Source organism: Kryptolebias marmoratus, linkage group LG2 (genome assembly GCF_001649575.2).
Source record: "Kryptolebias marmoratus isolate JLee-2015 linkage group LG2, ASM164957v2, whole genome shotgun sequence".
Taxonomy (NCBI): Eukaryota; Metazoa; Chordata; class Actinopteri; order Cyprinodontiformes; family Rivulidae; genus Kryptolebias; species Kryptolebias marmoratus.
Window position 1 is genome coordinate 11,168,422 of NC_051431.1, and position 19,396 is coordinate 11,187,817.

At 42.8% G+C, this 19,396-nt stretch overlaps 1 protein-coding gene across 6 annotated transcripts in view; it reads right to left on the minus strand.

The window, feature by feature from the left end:
• Window positions 1-10: 10 nt before the first annotated feature.
• Window positions 11-19,396, minus strand: part of stx1a (syntaxin 1A (brain)) — a 71,680-nt gene continuing 52,294 nt past the window's right edge. Inside the window, exons 5-11 of one of the 6 annotated variants that reach the window (XR_003039474.2) lie at window positions 17,502-17,575; window positions 16,512-16,620; window positions 7,913-7,986; window positions 7,684-7,818; window positions 6,031-6,058; window positions 4,677-4,787; window positions 11-2,862 (exon numbers count right to left, since the gene is read on the minus strand). Coding sequence is in view for 3 of the 6 variants with exons in the window: in XM_037973723.1 (XP_037829651.1) it covers window positions 4,252-4,494; window positions 7,684-7,818; window positions 7,913-7,986; window positions 16,512-16,620; window positions 17,502-17,575 (635 nt within the window). In the remaining 3 variants the exon portion in view is untranslated. Of the gene's footprint in view, window positions 4,788-6,030; window positions 7,819-7,912; window positions 7,987-16,511; window positions 16,621-17,501; window positions 17,576-19,396 lie in introns of all 6 variants that reach the window. The other 5 variants (XM_017424763.3, XR_003039475.2, XM_017424766.3 and 2 more) reach the window with 5 other exon arrangements.

Sequence of the window (19,396 nt, forward strand, 5' to 3'; positions counted from 1 at the left end):
AGCCTAGAAATGATTTTCCAAATAGACTTTTACTTGAAAAAAAGGACAAAACTCCGGTTAAACAAAGAAATCCATGTTCTCACAAAAACAACACGAAGGCAACAAGTCGAGTAGGCAACATGGTAACACGGTTGACGTTTGTGCACGTTGGACGCGTCCCTAAAAAACGCTCACAGGCCCGCTCGCTCCTCGAGTTGCAGCGCCAACTAAAATGGTGTCCTGACAGAAGGAAACGCGCCGTTTGAAGCTGGGGCTTCGTTTAAGCTAAGGGTGTTTGTCATCGATCCGACCAGGTTAGACTGTTCAGCAGCTCACGGGGACGTAGTGGCACTGTTAGAGAGAGCTTCGTATCAGGTTAAAAAAAAAGACAGTTTCTCCCATTCAGACGCATTAGCTACAGTTGAACATATGCGCTCATGTTCAGAAATAAAGTGAAAAATGCTGTCGAACAGGTAAGGCCAGACGGAAATAAGTACAGCAGAGCTGCTTCAATTAAAAAAAAAAAAAGAAAAAAAAACAACATACGGAGAAACACTTTTGGCAATTTGATGAGTCAACATCAGTACAGGAATGTTGTTTTTGTTCCCCTTTGCATCAGAATACAAAACAGCAAAAAAACAAAAACAAAAAATAAACATGCAGGGCAAATTTAAAGACATAAAAAACATTAAAAAATACTACAAAAAGATCAAAACGATGCAAAGAATCCAATCAGACGGCTCTGAAAACACTGCAGATGAGCGACCGGTCACTTTTTCTGTACAACACGAAACAGACGGTACGAACGAATCGGCGGCGGACCTGCGAGCTGGAATGTATCAGTACGGCGTTACGCGTTTTCGCGACGTTCCCCTCTCGGAGAACATCGGAACCTTGACACTTGACACTCAGATAAAACGGTTTGCAGCACCACACGTTTACAAAACAGCGACTCATGCGAGAACACCTCCGGCCCTGTACACTGAGAGAGTGTGTGTGTGTGTGTGTGTGTGTGTGTCGGACGTTACATCTTCCGCTAAACGTGTTGTGGTTTGCATTTATTCAGACAGGATACTGTGTGTGTGTGTGTGTGTGTGTAGCTGTAGCGGTTGAGGTTTAAGTCAGAAACGATCCGACTACAGAAGCAACAACGATTCCCACAATCAGGCAGCATACTACGATCATAATTTTCTTCTGCAGAGTGGACAAAAAAACAAGGAAAAAGAAGAAAAAACAGACAAAAATTCCCACGCAGCAAAATGAGGAAAAGAAGAAAACATGTTAGAAGTTTGAACTGTGTTCATACGGATCGGAACAAAATGCAGGTCAGAAGACAAAAAGAGACGTTTATCACCAGGAAACGTGAGCGAGCATGTGGTTCTCAAGTGTAATCACTGGAAATATGTCTACAACTGATTAACTTTTGGAGCCAGTCTGACTTAAGATGGCTGCCACAGCTAATCACAGCACAAGAGGACCACCAATGGTAAATAATACGCCTGTCGGCAGGCATGCTCCAACTTCCCTCAATTGTAAAGCTGGAGCAGAGACGAGCCTTTCATAAAGGGGTCACTTGCGCTCTTGACCTTTGACCCTGCGACCCTGAAATCAATAGGGATCATCCTTGACCGACGAGGTGTCCAGCTGTGCGGTTTGACACTCCTATTTTACACAGTTTCAGAGTTAGATTACGGACAAGGTTTTCCCAAAGGGGTAATAACCTGTGACCTCGACCTTTGACTCCATGACCTTGAAATCATTAGGGATCATCCTTGACCAGCAGTGCAGTTTGATGTTTCTGTTTGAGACTTATAAGTTTAGAACCCAGACAAGAAACTGCCATACCATAATATGCCCCATCTTAGGACGGGTGTAAAAAACAGCTGCAGTTCAGTGAAATTCACAAATATTGAGCTAAAATTCGGAGTGGTAGTTGCCGCGAGTGTTCCCCGTCACAGACTCTGATCAGATCAGATGTTTAAAGATTTGAGCTGAAAGGAACACTGATGGGGTTAAACGTAATCTGTTGGAGTGAGACAAACAACAGTTCAGGCCTCATCTTTGAGTCTTTGGATCCTGCATTTTGTTCCTTTCACACAAAAACAACAACAGCAGCCGACGTAAATATCACAAAATCATCTTAAAGAGGCAGGAAGAGCTCAACGCAACGCAACTTAGGAAAACCTGGAGACATGTAAAACAGACACACTTCAACAGCAGATTTGGAAACACCAAACGAGCTGTAAAAAGTTTTTATGAATGCAGGTTATATTTTATTTTATGTCACAGTCGGTTTAATTAGTTTGTTTGTAAAGTTCTGTACAGAAAAAAAAAACTTTGCAAAATACAAGTTGGTCTCATGATGGTTGAGTGGCTAAAATGTATTTTTCCTGCCTTTCAATTTCAGTAATATCTACAAGTTTATTTGTACTAGTTAGTTAAGTTTAGTTAGGGGTCAATCCTCAGAACGTTATTGTGTATTTGAATGTCTCGTGTGTATTTCCAAACCTCCTGGAATTTAAAAAATAACTTTTTTTTGCTTCTCCATTTTCAGTTGCAGGATGTTGAGCTCTCTGCCTCAGTAGGATTGTTCTCGCATGCAACAAAAACATGATTTATTCTGACATTTAAACTCAAACAGGTAGAATATTAGAATAGTCCACTTTGGCGTCCTCTGGTGGTCGGACAAAAAAAGGGTCAAAATGACAACTTCATCTGTAAAATGCAACAACCAGTGTAAAAATTGAAACAGACTGAGGTCACGCGGTCTCTGTCTGTCCTATCCTGTCCTGTCCTGTGAGGGTCCTAACTGAGTCCCACTGCTAGGGAAATAATGAGGATGGTCACACAGATGGACACACAACCTCCTACCAGGAGCAACTTCTGCAGGAAAACAGGGAGAGACAGGAGTCAAAAAAGGAGTCACATAAGGAGTCAAATAAGGATTCGGGGGAGGGAGGACTTTAAGGAAGGAAGGATGGAAATATGAAGGAAGGAGGCAAACAATAAAGGAAAACAGAAGGAAGGATAAAAAAGAGAAAAAATATAAAGAAAGGAATGAAGACAGACGGTAAAAAGGGACAAAGGAAGGATAGAAAGGAAACAAGACAAAAGGAAAAGAGGGAAGAAATAAATATGTAAAGAAAGAAGGGAAGAACTTGTTTGAAATTAAATGTTCAGTGATGCTGTTGCAGATACTGACCAACAGGGGGCAGAGTTGTTCTGTTGCAAACTGATCATGGATCAAACGAGTTCATCTGAGGAATAAGAGCCCAAATCATAAAATCCTAACGATCAGCTCCTTAAATAGGCCACGTGTCAAACAGTTCATTAAAGGTACTCTTGGATTTTCGGGCTTTAAGGCCAAATGAACTCACTTTCTGTTCTCTGGAACACTGTTTGTTGTTTTCACAGCTCATATGTTAAAAACCCAGCCTCATGTTAGAAAACAGCTAAACCCAGTTTCCAGCCGCTGTCCTTTTCTGCAGGAACATGTCGGGAGAGATCTCTGAAAATCTGCAGCGAAAACTGTAACCTGTGAGAACCATAGCAAACAAGCGAAGTCCCCCGTCGCTGAGGGTCTTTATGAGTGAACGTTTTTAGTTTTCAGGATGAGTGTTTTTCCCCAACAGGGCCAATATACGTCCTTCAGTTTTAATATTGTTTGATTCAGGAGAGACGCTCAAACAGGCTGACGGGGTTCAGCTGCACGGACATGTTCACGTGTTTCGGATCGACTCAAACTAAGTTTAGAGAAAGTTTCTGACAAAGGGTGAAGTCTTACATTACATCAAAGATTTGGAAGGAGAATACATTTACCTTAATCTAATCATAATTTGCTGTCTGAGGCGATGTATCCTGGCGAGCGAATGGAGACATTTTTTCCGCCACAAAGAGGGGATTGGCAAGCCAGAGGATGGCCACCATAGATAATTCTTCAGTCGCCTCAGACAGTTGAGGAAGTATTCTTTTTACCTTTTATTTTGCTTAAAAGTATAGTTTTCTCCAATAAATGGGGTGTCTAGTTTACATATATACTGTATATATATGGCAGTGGCCATCTTGAATTTTTGTTAGCGACCGTACTTATGCCTAGGCGCATCCACACACCAAAACGGAAGTCAGGACGTCTCTTATTTTTCAAGTTCCTCAGCTAACAAGACGAACCGGACAGACGGACGGACAGTATTTCCAAGTCCCCCCTTCGCGTTTCGACGGAGGACAAACCCTGTGTTCGCTCGTAAGCTGCCTGATCTCTGAGTGGTAACGGACCTAGCGGCACAGATCCAAAGTTCGGTTCAGACAAACACTGTGAGCGAATGGCCATGCCAGGTAAACATGCACACAGGTGACGACAAACACACCACTCCACTTTACGCATGCAGCCCTGTCGGAGCCACTCACCCTCTGAGCTTTATCCTTGTATTTAACCGCCTTCTTCGTGTCTGAAACCGCCCTCTCCACATAGTCTACCGAGTGCTCCACATTGTACTCTATGCGGTCTATCATCTCCCCCTAGGAGAGGGTTGGTTACAGAGGAGGTGTGGGAGACGCACAGATAGAAAGAAGAAAGAAGGAGCCAGATGTGTGGGCAGGAAGAGGAGGAGCGGATACAGACAGAGAGGAGGTGAGGTGGACAAGATGGGAGTAAAAAGGGGAGGGGCAAGAAAAGGAGACAGAAAGGATAATCGTGTCACCCGCTTGTTGCTCTTTTTGAACTTTTTGCATTTTGGGATGCGCTCCTTCGCCTCCTCCACGTACTCCTGGGCCTTCAGAACACTCCGCTCAATGTTGTTCACCAGCCCGCCCTGCACGAAAACACAAAAAACAAAAACAAAACAACAACAACAAACGGTTGGCGGCGAGCAGAAATGAACACACACTCAGCACTCTGCCTTTAACAACTGTTAGATAAGAGCTTCAACGCCCACCACTCGTATTCGCCAAAAGGTTCCCTCCCCGCTGCCGTTCACAGGTGGGCACACACACAGAATCATTCTTACAGCTATATTTACACTCCTTTGTACGAAAAAATGTCACTTTTTCCTTTTTCCACATTTAGTTTTAGAAAGTCCGGACCGTTTTCTGCGTATTCGACCGGGAACATTTCATTTTACGAGCCCAACTTCACAGTTTATTTTAACATCGTTATGGGTGAAAAAAAGGAGATTTCTTCGATAAAAACAGGTCAACATCTGTAACGTCTGACCTCCTTTTGTCTCAGAGACAACAAGCTGCACACACACACACACAGGATGATTTTGTCTGCTGTTTAACATTTCATTGACTTCTTTCTGTACTCTGAAGTCATAATTTTTGAGTTCTAAATTGGAAAAATCAGTCGTCCTGCCACCTGACACTGGAATTCATGTTGGATTTGGAATTCCAGACCTCCAAATCCAACATGGCTGCCTTGCTCATGGAAAAGGCTGAAAGCTGCGGTAAAATAAACTTCCGTTTGTTTTTGTTTCTTATAACAATCAGCCGCTCGCACGGTTTTGTCCAACGTCTGTGAGTGTTTGACTGCGGAGAAACAAAACGATGCTTTCAGCTCGTACTGCTAAAAACAGATCAGTTCAGTTCCTGAACGACAACTACCAACAAACCCTGCTGGGTGTCAGAGATGAAGCTGGGACCCAGTTCAGCTGGGCGTCACGTTGTTCACAGATCCGAGTCCCAACCGAGTTCATCTTCACCCGGACTTTTAAGAGCTCATAGATAATTAATTTTTTAAAAACCTACAAGTGCAAGTTTCATTTTAATGAACTTGTCAACGGCTGAGAGGTGTTTGGCGCCCCCTGGTGGGAGGAGAATCACCGACGTTCCGTACAGATTCTTTTGAGTCGTTTCTTTTTTCTTTTGCAGGGTTGCACTTGTGACACGAACATCTCAAGACATTCAAAAACACGGCGAGGGTTAGTAACGATAACACCAGCATCATTTTTTGCACCTTTGGGAGGAAGGAACGCTTGGCTGCCCGGTTTTTCCCACATGCGTGCACAATTACAAAGATTTGTCAAAGAGAACGTGAGATAAATGCAGGGTAATTACCTTTAGAAGAGGAGCGGCTTCTCAAGAGCTTAGAGTCATTGGAGCGGTGACAGGAGTGACAAAAGGGGAGAAAACACGGAGAGGTGGGGACAGAGAGAAGCAAAGCTGAAACGGATAAAATTACTTTCACATTGAAGAATAATCTCAATCCCTCAGAACATTAAATTATTAGTCATAAAAACAGTTCTTAAATATTTTATTTTCACAAAGCAACATTTCTTTAGTCGTTTTTGTGGCTTTTCATGCATTTTCTTCACTTGCAGACGTTTTTCTGGCGAGGAAAGAATCTCAGCGGGAGAGCCAAGGTGTTTAAGGATTATTGACGCAGGTGGAAGGATGTGAGGGATTACATCCTGAATTACATCCTGGATTAGGCTCTAAATGTTTTGAAATGTTGCTCATCGAGCAGCGAGGGTGCCATCACTGTATTTCTGCCTAACGCTGTCCTGTTCTGTCCTACGCTGTCACAGCAGCGCCATCTACTGGCAAGAAGCAAGAACAGCAACATGAATATGTCCACTGCTGTAAACCCAGGAACCCAACAAGCTTTTATTAAAGTAAAATAACTTAAATACTGGGCTGGAAAAGGTATAAACACAGAAATCCAGCAAAAAAAACCCATTTATTAAAGTTACATATAATTCAAGGATTTGAGGTTCATTTATTGTTAATTTGCCTCAGGACCAGAGGTGTCTGGTTCCTCCTCAGGTGTACCATTTGGATCGCAGCGTAACAGTTTACCCTGAGACACACATTTATTTATTTGTTATCAGCTCCCGACGACTAACTTTGCTCTTAACTGGAAACATGATGCAGTATTACTGGGTGGCCCTGGTCTTAAAATAAATAAATAAAACAGATTTTAAAACAATTCAAGGATTTGAGGGTCAATTTTTTGTCGTTTTCATCTTTTTGCATTAAAACAAATTGTCTTAAGAACAGCAGCATCTGGCATGGTTCCTCCTCAGGTGCATCAACTGGATCGCAGCATCAGTTTGACCTGAAACAAACTATATAACTTTATTTTCTGTTCAATTATTCATCTTATATACTGAATTGATGTATAAGTGGTAGCAAATGTTGGTCCTGAAAACCAATTTTTGTTTTTTAGGTGAGAACATGATGTTATTGGATGGAGCTGATCCTAAAAAAAACTAAAATAAATACATTTAAATGAAATGTAAAGCTTCAAGGTTCATTTCTTATCATTTCCATGGTTTTGCATCACAGTTTGACCTCAGACGCAGATTTCTTTTCTGTTCAACTATTCGTCTTCTTTATTGAATCACTAAATAACTTTTATCAGAGGCTGGTCCTGAAAACTAATTTTGTTTTTATGTGAAAACATGAGGATCTGATTATGTCCCTGTAAGCTGCTGGTCTTAAAATCCAACAAAACAAAGTAAAACAACTAGATTGAAGCCCTGGTTTTTGTCATGGTTTCTGGGTTCCAAACATCTGTATATTTTGCTCCAGGACGACCGGATGGAGCTGAAAACACGCCCTGCCTCCACCTCTGACAGCATCAGTAGCTGTAGATTTGCTGAAATGTCTCTTTATTAGTCTGTAAATCAAACGTGTGACTGAAGCTTCGCGACCTGGACACCTGGGGTCGGTTTGAATCGGCGCACAGAGGATCAGTGTGTTTTTCACCTGGCTCTCCACCAGCATGGCCATGTCCATGAACATGCCGTGAAGCTCTCTGATGCTGTTCTCCAGCTTGATGATCTCGTTGTGCCGCGTCTCGATCTCGTTCATCGCTTGCTGCGTGATGTTGTCCATTATGATCTGAGGAGGTACGACACCAGAGGAGAGGGAGAGTGAGAGGTCGGTGCCGAAAGGGCGTCTTTACTTTCTGTGCTGAAGTGGTTGGGTCGTTTACCCCCGAGGTAAAGATAGCTGGGTTGTCGCTCTCCAACATGCTCTCCAACTCCTCATTTGTTGTATTTCTGCCAGCTAAAACAAATAAAAACAAACACAGAAGTAAATATTCTTCCATATGTTTTTCTAGTGAACTACTCCTGCATACTTTGTGGTGTTTTAACCATAACTTTAAAACATTTATCTCGATCAGGAATAATGTGGTGAGACTTTTACTGTTTGTAGCTTTTAGACTTTTTGAATTAAATGTCCCCATAGAAAGACATTAAAATCTCTTCACGTCCTTCAAAAACATTTTCTGACATCATTTTCAGCATAAATGCTGTTTTTGTCTTCTTATGCTAATTTTAGCTTTTAGCTACAGTTTTTTAAATATTAGCTTCTTCCTATGAGTTTGCTGGTTTTAGCTTTTAGCTACAGTTATGCTAATTCCAGCTCATCACTACAGTTTTGCTCATTTTAGCTTTTAGCTTCTGTTTCACTAATGTTAAGTTTGTGCAACATTTTGCTAATTGTAGCTATTAGGTATGGTTTTTCTTCAATTAGTAAACAGTTTTTTAACTTTACTTTTAGCTACTGTTTTGCAAACTTTAGCTTCTTCCTTCAATTTAGCTAATTTTAGCTTTTTGCTGTGGTTTTACTAACAGCAGCTTTTAGCTACAGTCTGGCTACAGTTTTGCTGATTGAAGCTTTAAGTTACGGTTTTGCTACAATTAGCAAACAGTTTCTAGCTATTCTTTAAGCTGCAGTTTTGATGATTTAGGTTTTAGCTACAATTTCACTTATTTGAAGTTTGGCTTCTGTTTGGCTCATTTTAGCTTCTGTTTTGGGAGTTTAAACTTTAGCAGTTCAGTTAGCAGCTGAACAAATCTTTTAGTTTGCGTGAATTCAACTCTGATTTTTCACAGAAAATACAGATTCTCTGAACATTTGGAACAAAATAAAAAAAAAACTGGACGAAGCTCTGGGAGCTTCAGCTGATGTTCGGCTCTGTCTGACAATCATTTTCTGTCTCCAGATTTGATTATTTTAAAAGTCTTTGTTTTGTTATGGACACGTCTCTCAGCTTCTCAGCTCGAACCATCAGAACGTTTCAGAAATGATTTAAAAAACATCTCATTTAATCTCTTACTGACTGAAAAAAGTCATTTCAATCCAGACTCAGACCCTTCAATGTGTTTTTAGTAATGCTGTTTTTATAACTTTTATTTATTAACCCTTTGTTGTTGTTTTAAGAGTACAGCTCTTCAATCAACACTTGTTCTTCAGCTGTTTTTTAGGTTTAAGCTGTAAAGTGAAGAAGTGAAGCTGATTTATAACCCCTCCCTCCCCTCCGGTAATAAAACACTCTGTCTGTTAACAACCACCCTCTTCCTCTTTATGTTCCTTGGAGGGCCAATTAAAACTGACTCTTTCCTTCAAGCTTATCCTCAATTAATTTGTTCCTAATGACCGTGTTACATTTAAAGTTTAGTTTGTGACTGAACTGCAGCCGAGTTAATAAACTTGAGGCTGCAGCTGCTGCAGAGGACGGGAGTGTGTCTCTCAGGTATCTGAGCTCATCTTCATGTTTCAGACTGAAGCCGACAGCTACAGCGCAGCGATCTTTACAGATATCGAGCCGAAATTCGGCGTGGTCGTAGCTGAGAGTCGGGGAAGACGAGTCGCGTTCAAACGTCAGCCGTCCTTTCACATTTCCCCTCCCGGGAAAGGAGAGAAGAAATAAAAACAAGGCTCGGCATCGATGTCTTACAGCCTTCCTCAGATTTTGTCCTCCTCACGACAAACTTCATATCCACTTTTCCGCTGACCCCCTCAGTGACAGCTTCTCTTCCTGCTGTTTGCCTTGGCTCCTCATCCATTTTTATTTGCCCCAGCAGGCTTGTCCTACTTCATAACCATCCACCCCCCCACTCCGCTCTCTACACCTGATTTAATATGAACGTGGGATGCTGAGTCTGCCTGCAGAGCTGCTTCTCCTGGGCTCCATTACTGCCCCACTCTTCCTGCAGGTCAGATGCCGTCAGACTCCGTGCACATCTTAAATCCTCCCAGCTCACACAAGGCTGTCCCGACGCTGGATTTATATGCTTATACATGTATACATATAGTGCATGACAGCAAGTTCTGTTTATTAAAGGAAGGAGTTCATGTGAACAAATCAGCCAGCCTTTAAATAAAACTGTCGTCTTTTGCTGAAATAACCAGGTTTTTAAGAAAAACCTGCAATCTCTCGTGAAAGTACAGCAAAACTGATGAAATGGGCTTTAAGCGCCACTCTGGGGACAAAACATCGACATTTAGAAGATTCCAGGTTAAACAGTAAAATAATTTCTGACAATATTTTTTGGTGTGCGTTAAAATGAATAACGGCTGCAAACGCCGTGTTAAAATGGAAATATTTAAAGGAAAAGAGCCTCTGTTCATTTGATCTGTGAGAGGTTTGAGTGGCTGTGGTGAAAAAAATAAGGAGTCCGTACGGATTATTGTCTGTGGGACATGATGTCAGAGATCACACCTGGCAGGTGTTTCACTCCTGCAAAGACTCTCAGACTGAACTTTAAGACGGCACTTCCTCAAATCCAACCAGTGATTCACCAGCAGGATGTGGCCAACAGAGTAGCGCTTTGTTACGAAGTTAAAGAATGTTTTTTTCTTCTTCTCTTTTTATTTCTGACTCAAATCGACACTTAAGGAAAGCAGACCCGGCTCTAAATTTAACAGCCTGATAACAACTGAGTGGGCTGCAAAAACAGCCGACGTTTTAAAAGAAAAACAACTTTTTTTTTCACCTCTAGAGACACAGCTCAACAGCTCTAATGATCAAACCAACATCCTGCTAACAACTAAGACTACTTATTTAAAAAAATATATAAAGATAAAGAAAAACACTGGGAAAGCTGAAATGGCAGCAACCAGATGAAAAATACTCTCTTGGCAAACATTTATCATTTATCTAATGTTCAAAAATGGACACTGTCCTTCACAAATAAACAAATAAAACAAAACAAACTTGAACAGAACTAATTTAAGTACATTTCTGTGTCTTTACTGGCAGCGGGCGATGCTGTAATGTGTCTGTCTGTTAGCAAAATATCTCACAAATTTTACAGAACTTTCAGAATATAATCCATTTACAACGAGTCGACCGTAGCAAACAACAAAATGGCTTCAACCTGGTCAGTTTTATAGATATTGCACTAAAGTTTAGCGTGGTAGTAGCAAGATGGGCGTTGGTTTGCAAGATGGGTGATATGCATTCCTTCAAAGAATGCTAATTTCATTTTATCATCAATTGATGTGCTCAAAAAATCTTAACCCAAGAAGATTAAAGTCATCAAAAGGTGAAATTAAAAGCAGGTGATCAGATAAATCCCACCGACAGTCACCTCACTTATTAGCAAACTATTTCCTTTTTTATGACGGGAAATATCTTTAAAAATATAAAAAAATGAAGCTGTAAGTAATTAAATATTTCAGTGCTGCCTCACTCTGAGTTACAGTATTCAAGCCCCAGCTCTGCCGCCGTCTATTTAAAGAAATAATTTGACATTTTGAGAAAAACGCTCATCAGCTGAGCGCAAAAAACCCCCAAAACAAAACAAAATAATTATAAGAGAACGCCTGGGAGCGAACAGCAAGTCGGAGCTGGGCAGATTCAGAGGCGCAGGTGAGCTGATTCAGACGGAGACGGGTTTCCCATTTCTCCTGATATTTACCACACGGACACAGAGGCGGGATCAGTCTAACTCCTGGTTCACAAGCCGGGTGTCCACGTTTCAGATACGGCCCCTACAGCTGCAGCGCCAACGAGACATCAGAGGAAACTACCGAAGCCTTCATTCATGATCTAATCACAGCGTGTGTGAGTGTGTGTGTGTGTGTGTGATCCAGACGCTGTGGCAGAGCAGGTAGGAAGGTTGATGGAGAGCGATGGCGGTGGGGAGTCGGACCCAATGATTGCTTTCATGAGAAGAATACAGATGAAGCTGCTGTGTAACATTTACCGAGGGGATAAGTCTTGTTTTTTTTTTATTTTTTTTTGTCACAGATTCTACAAAGCCTTCATCCTCATCAAAGCAAAGGATTCCATTTAGGTGGGATTAAAGGTTTTATTAACACGCCTAAGATTCTGTTCATTAAGGACATTTCGCTGTTTCACAAATGAAAAGATGAAGATGCAGCACACACACACACACAAACAAAGACATTCTGGTGCTGTCCCACTCCATTTATCTTACTTCTTACACACACACACACAAACAAACACACACACATTCCTCAGTGGTTTTTTTATAAAGCCATGACAGGCTCTGAGGCTCCGAGGGAGGCTCTTATTTGTTACCATGGAGACCCAAACCCTGAGAAGCCCAATACGAAGCCGAGGAGTCTCACTACACCCATACTGCTTCGGAGCTATTAAATCTTTAATACCATCTCGCCACCAGTAAGAGCATTATTTAATTTCCAGCGGCGGAGTCAAATCGCCGGAGGGAAAAGTGAAGCGGCTGCACGAGCGCCGCCGATGCTGTTCGTTTTCTCTGGCGCGTTTCGCCGATCCGCACACAGAAGTCAGCCCCCATTTTGTCTAACAGGCACGAAGCTTCGACACCGGAGCGTCTGCCGGGGGAATAAAGACACGATAATCAAACATCAGAGGCCGCAGCTCGTTGGACGATCACGTCGTAAATGTCCACGGCGTCCACACTGATTCAAGGCCTCCGGGAAGAATCTTATCCCGAGTGAGGTGCAACATCTGCCGCCTCCCGGCTGAGCGAGGAGACGCTGAAGGGGCCAGAAGGTCTGTTTCTTTATATGATCTTAGAAATTCACCCAAAAAAACCATCCCAAAACTGTCCATCTACTAAACACGCCTGAACTCGTCACCTCCACAGACGCCTGCTGGAGTAAAACTTTAACAGATACCGGATACATTTTGGCTTGTTGGGAGTGAATCTTACTGCTTATACGGAATCAAAACTTCGCCACAGTGTGGTGATTTATCATACCTTCAAACCGAAACTCAATTACCTGCAGTAGCTTTTTTTTTTTTTTTTAACACAAATAGGCTTCTTTTTGAGTCTTTCCTTCTTCCGAGCCTACCCTGCCCTGCTTCTCTTTGAAGGAACATTCAGCTGATGGTGACGTACTTCATGTTGGTGACAGACAATAAATAAATGATTTCTCCTCCCATAGTTCATCTGTGGATAATTTTCTGTTTGTTTGTGGGCCGGAGTCGATCTGTGCAGAGTTTGCACGTTCTCCCTGTGAATTTGTGGGCTTTACTCCAGTGTTACTCCACACCTCGTCCTTCATGACCGTCTCCCTAAAGCTGAATTGTTTTTGTCTTCTCTCAGGTTCTGGATGAAGCTCAGGGATGAGCTTCGGCAGGGTCGGCTTTGTTTCTCAACCTTTCCTTCTTGGAAGGCAAAAACTGCCCAAAGACTTTTGTTTTTTTGTTTGTTTGTTTTGTTTTTTTTCTTCAGATAGTTGTGCAACACCTGAATGTCTTCTTTTGTCATGATGCAGAAACTTTGGTCAAGATTCTTTGGTTTCAACTTATTTTTCTTTCGGCTGTTCCCTTTTCAGGGGTCGAGTCGTCCTCCTCCGTCTTACTCTGTCCTCTGTCCTCACTCCAACTCCCCCCATGTCCTCTCTAACTGCATCCATATGTCTCCTCTTTGTCTTTTTCCTGGCAGCTGCGTCTCTAACATCCTTCTACCAATATACCCCCTGTCCCTCCTCTGCACATGTCCAAACCATCTCAGTCTGGCCTCTCTAACTTTATCTCCCAGTCGTCCAACCTGTGCTGTCCCTCTGATGACCTCATTCCTAATCCTGTCCATCCATGTCCCTCCCAAAGTCTGTCTTCTGTCTTTTTGTCTCCAAACCATCCAACATGGCTTCTCTCACCACTGTCTTATAAACCTTTCCTTTGACCTTTGCTGCCACCCTTCTGTCACATATCACTCCTGAAACTTTTCTCCATCCTGCCTGGACTCTCTTCTTCTCCTCTTCACCACACTCCCCATCCTCCTGGACAGTCGACCCTGAGTCCTTGAAGTCCTGCCCCTTTGGGACCTCTGCTCCTTGTAGCCTCGTTCCCTGGTTCTAACAAAACTACCAAATTAAAAGAAAAATCGCAGATTACAAAACTACTATTTAAAATATAAGAACCATCAATCAACTTTAGCTTCAAAAGGCCATGAATCTTAATGTGTTGTGTGCCTAAACATGTAGATGAAATATTTTATATATTTACCAGCAAACGCCACAAAACTCCCGTTCACATCAGTGGTAAGCAGCACCATCAGCCACACAAACAGGTGAGTTTCTTCTTTGTTCTTTTCCTGTCTGTCTGTATCCAGCAGGTCTGAGTGGAGGTGAGCAGCAGCAGGATCGATACTCAGCCTGAGAAACCAGCAAATGTTTCCCTCTGCGTGTGTGTGTGTGTGTGTGTGACACTTTTATTGATTCACTCTCAAACGAGTCAAAGGTGTTGGAACAACAGTGACGCAGCTCTCATGCCACACAAACCGAAAGGGACTGAATTAGACGGGATAATTTTATTTACCAAAGCTGTAATCAGAGCGAGGGAAATCGTTGGGAATCGTTCTCCTTCAAAACAGCCAAAAGTGCTCTTTGTCTTCTCTGTTTATTCCGAACGCTCATGTTTTTTTTTTGTTTGGGTTTTTTCCATCTCTGTGTGTCAAATCCCTTCCTTGGCGACAGGTGGCTTCAGCCAGAGGCCTCCTGTGATTCCACCAGCTGACAAATCAAAGCCAAACGGATGTGGAGGGCCTTCAAGGGGAAAGAGTGAGTCAGGTGTTTAACCTGACGAGGTGCGCTCGTGTCGGTGCTTTTATTCACCTCGGAGCGTGCTGTGACGGGTGGTGCTCACACCTACAAGCCGACTGCCCCCGAACCTGAATCCGCGCCGAGCGACGTCGGCCCGCGGCCAGGACCCGCCAAGTCACATTACAGATGCGGAGTAACCCGAGTGAGAGGAGCTCAGGTCTGAGCTGCCGTGGGAGGGGAAACGGTTTCAAAATAAAATGTGGTGAAGAACTGGAACAACCAAAACATCTGGACATTTTTCCTCCTGATGGTGTCTTGGTTTTGGAGCGTTTTGATTTGTTTTCCTGGTTTTTATTCCTGTTTTCAGTACGTTTCAGTTGATTTGTTTGCGCCGGTGTTTCCTACTTCCTGTCATCTGCGTTTTGTTGGCTGTGTTTGTCAGCCTGGCAGTTTGGTTTGGTTTCCCGTTCCTGCTCATAGCGTCCTCTCAGTAACTCCGTCTTGCCTCGCGACACACCTGTTAACCGTTTGTTATTAACCCACCTGCTCCCATTTACTAATCGCCCCACCCGATAGGCTCAGAGTGAATCCCCTGTTTAGTTTTGGGATTGTTTTTTTTGTGTCCTGGTTTTGTTTTCTTGGATTTGGATTCAACCTGCCTGCTGCTCCGAATCCTTGGGTTCTTTAAGGTCCTTTCACCAACAACAACAATCGTTACAGATGGTTAGAGACGTAGTGTCACACACAAACTGGCTTTTGCAATGCTTTTATTTTGAAGGCCACTGGTCGTCTACTTCAGCTTCTCCACTGGTAGTCTGGAGCAAAGTTAGTGAGAGATTTAGGAGCTGTAAAAACACCCAGCCTGATCCAGCCTGATCTAACAACACGTGGACCTCTAAGGGTTTTATCTGCTGCATTCAGTAGCAAAGCAGTGACCTTCGTTTGTGGAGAACAGGACGTTGTTTTACAGGGTTGAAAATGAAATCAGCCCCATCAGAATAAAAGCCACAGAGAGGACACAAACATCAGAAGCTCCGCTGTCCAAATGGAATGGATTAACAGAACCAGGACGGGAGCAGTCAAGACTGCTGGTTCCAAAAACAAAAAAAAAAATAAATTAAAAATACCTCACATTTCACAAAGAGAGGAGAACTGTGCACAGGAGGCTGTTTGGGAAAATATGCACATTTCCTCTGAAATGTTTTTTTTTTTTTTTGTGAGTGTTCCTTATTTACAATAAATGGGTCCACTTTAAATCCTCAGCATGACTGCTTCAGATTTCTGCAGCGTGTTGTCTTAACAGCGAATAAAAATCATTGTTTAGGAACAATTACACAATTTAGACGTGGCCAAGGCTAAATTCACCAATGAAGCGTCCGTTTACACCATGCTCCTCCACACACGTATCTGACGGGAGAGGAGGGGGTGGAGAAAAGATTAAAAAAATAACAATCAAGCGTTTGTTCCCTTTGGTGTTTCAGGGTAAAATAGAGCATCTGGGACACCAGAAAGGTTGGGAGTTAACGGGTAACATTCTGATATTTGGGGTTTTTTTTGTTTGAAACAGAACAAGCTTTTGTTGTCCACTGGATTAAATAAATGCCTCCAAGAGGTGCTTGGATGCAAATGATGCAGCAAGAAATCACTAAATCTGAGCAAAAATGCTTTTTAGTTTCTGTGTAAAGCAGGAAAATGAAACCTTCTCTGACTGAAGGTGAACGCTGACGTTCTGCACCCATGCAGCGCCCGTGTGTGTGTGTGTGTGAGACTGTTGGAGGGCTGAGTCACCCAGGCCGACTCACTGATCTCCAGCTGCCTCTGAATGCGTCCTTTGCAGCGCTCTCTGTAGTCCGACTGGGTGGTGTTGTACTCTGACATCACCTCCACAAACTTGCGGGACAGCGTGGAGTGCTGGAGAGACAACGAGGAGCGACAAAACAGAACGTTGCGTCAGCCCCGTTAACGGCAGCAGCGGGCGGCCGTCGATGATGTCATCGCTTGTGTCTGTGGGCGTTTGTTTGTCTGTCTGTTAGCAAAATATCTCATGAACCAGAGGATTGATTTTAACCAAACTCTCAGGAAGTAATCGCTGGTTGTACATCTACACCTGAATAACTTTTGGAGTCAACCCAATTTAAGATGACGGCCACAGCTAATCAAACTTAGCAAACACAAAAGTAACAGTAACTGAGTTAATTTTACAGATACTGAGCTGACATTTGGTGTGGAAGTAGCTGAGAGTCATACCCAACACATATTTAGAGCACTAAATGCTTGTAAAAAATCTTTGTTTAAAACTATTGCATTCAAGGCACCTGAAGATATGCAGACATTGTCGACTCCAATAGTTATTGACAAAGCTTTAAACAAAAAACCTGTGCTTGGAGTATGTGTTGGGGATGACTCTCAGCTACTACCTTCCTAAATTTTAGCTCAGTATCTGTAAAACGGACTGAATTTAAGCTTTTTTTGTCTTTGATAAGCTCAAGTAGCTGTGGTGGCCATCTTGAATTGGGTTGTCTCCAAAAGTCAATTAGTTGTAGACGTACACCCAGCGATTGCTTTCTGAGAGTTTGATTCAAATCCATCCACTGGTTCATGAGATATTTTGCTAACAGACGAGGAAATACACGATCATGGCAGCAAGCAATATAAAGCTTTAAGTACATTTTCAGCCGGATGCAACTTGACCAAAACACGTTACATGTAAATATTAAAGCTTTTTAACGGGAAAAGAAAACATAAAAACAGTGATATGCTGTATATATTTCTAGCTGTGGCCCGAGCGTCACCTGTGTTTTCCGTATCCTCAGGTCAGCTGACGACCGGTTCTGGCCCTCCTCCTGCTCGATGGTATTCTGGACACCTGAAGGGAGGAAACAGACGTCACGTGAGCGCACTGATCTCACGACGTGTCGGCGGGAAGGACAAAACGGGTTGGACAGAAGTTAGGATCTGATACGCAACTAATATAAATCGATCCCACTCGGCTTTATTTCCTGATACGCGTGTCAGAGGAAGCATCCGGGTATCGTCACGAACACAGGAAGTGACCAAACTCCCCATCAACACGGCCTAAAATCTAAACATCTGACTCAAAGATCTTCGGTGCTGACCTGGTGAAATAAAAGTCTGAACTTATGACTGTTTATGATAAATCTCTGGGGATTCAAACTCTTTTTAAATCAGCTTTTCTCACACAAAGATCTCCTGCATCCAGTCAGCTTTCTCAATATCTGCTGGAGACGACTCTCAGCTACTACTAACCCAGTTTTAGCGGAATATCTGTAAAACTGGCTGACTTATAACCGTTTATATGTTGGTTAAAGTGGATTAGCTGTGGCAGAAAGCTTGAGTTGCGTTGATTTGAAAAGTTAATGAGTTGTAGATGCACATCCAGTGATTACTCCCCAAAGGTTTCATTAAAATCCGTCCAGTGGTTCATGAGATGTTTTGCTAACAGACAGAGGGCCGACTCGAATAGTTAATGGCAAAGATATAAACCAATCAGTTAGCACTTCACATATGTGTTGTGGATGACTCTCAGCTACCACCACACCAAATTTTAGCTGAATATCTGCCAAATTACCAGAGTTATAGGCATATCTGTGTTTGCTAAGCTTGACTAGCTGTGGCGGCCATATTGAATCAAGTTGACTCCAAAGGTTAATGAGCTGTAGATGTAAATCCAATGACTGCTTCCAGAGAGTTTCATTAAAATCCGCCCAGTGGTTCATGAGATATTCCGCTAACAGACAGACAGCTTCTTCAGAATCCATTTTTTTTGGGGGGAAATCCTCATTTTCGAGCCACGTGACGCAGTTAACAGTTACTGAATAACACAGAGGTGCCCGTCCCACCCTCCTGTAAATTAAAATGTTGAAACGAGACGACTTCCTGCATTCATAGACTGTTTGGTTTTAGATTTACGGCCTCGCCGCTGTGTAAACGGATCACCTTCACGTTGGTGCTAACTGGGTAAGATGCCTTCTTTCACACCTACTGTTTACTTCAGTATCACAGCTCATTAGGCACGCGGCATCAGCATTTACTCAAAACGCGCGCGGCGGCTCCAGGACCTCGGAAAAATGTGAGCATTTCACTTTTTTTTTTTTTTTTTCAGCGAGGTTTGCAGATCAGTCGTGAAAAAAAAATGTCCTTCATGCGAACAGCTCCTCTGCCTGAGCAGACATCACACAGAAAAACCCGCTTTTGATTTGCTTTAATATATTCTGAGATTTATTCATTTGGAGACTCTGCTTCACACGTGGCTCCTCAGACTCCGGTGAAATATTAAACCCGCTCCTCCGAGGAGTTCAGCTTTTAGTGTCAAACATTTGGACCCCAGCGAGTTCGGAGAGGATTTCTGTTCTCCACGCCTGCAGATAAACATCGTAGTCTTTGACTTCATTAATATTTGAGCGTCTTCTTATCTGCGTGTTCAACAAAACACGCAGCCCACCGAAGGCGGGCCGCCACATTTATGTCTGAACATTCATCAGAGCTATTTTAAGGGACAGTTCAGAGCTTTTAAAGGGGGTTTCTATGGAAACAGGTAATAGCTTACCTGCTGCAGATAGCTCTTTGAACGACCTCAGTTTGAAGAAACGGTTGTTTAATTCCGATCAGATCGGTGAGCTGACAGCGTCAAAGAGGACCGCCGGCTTCTTAAAACAACTCCAAGCCC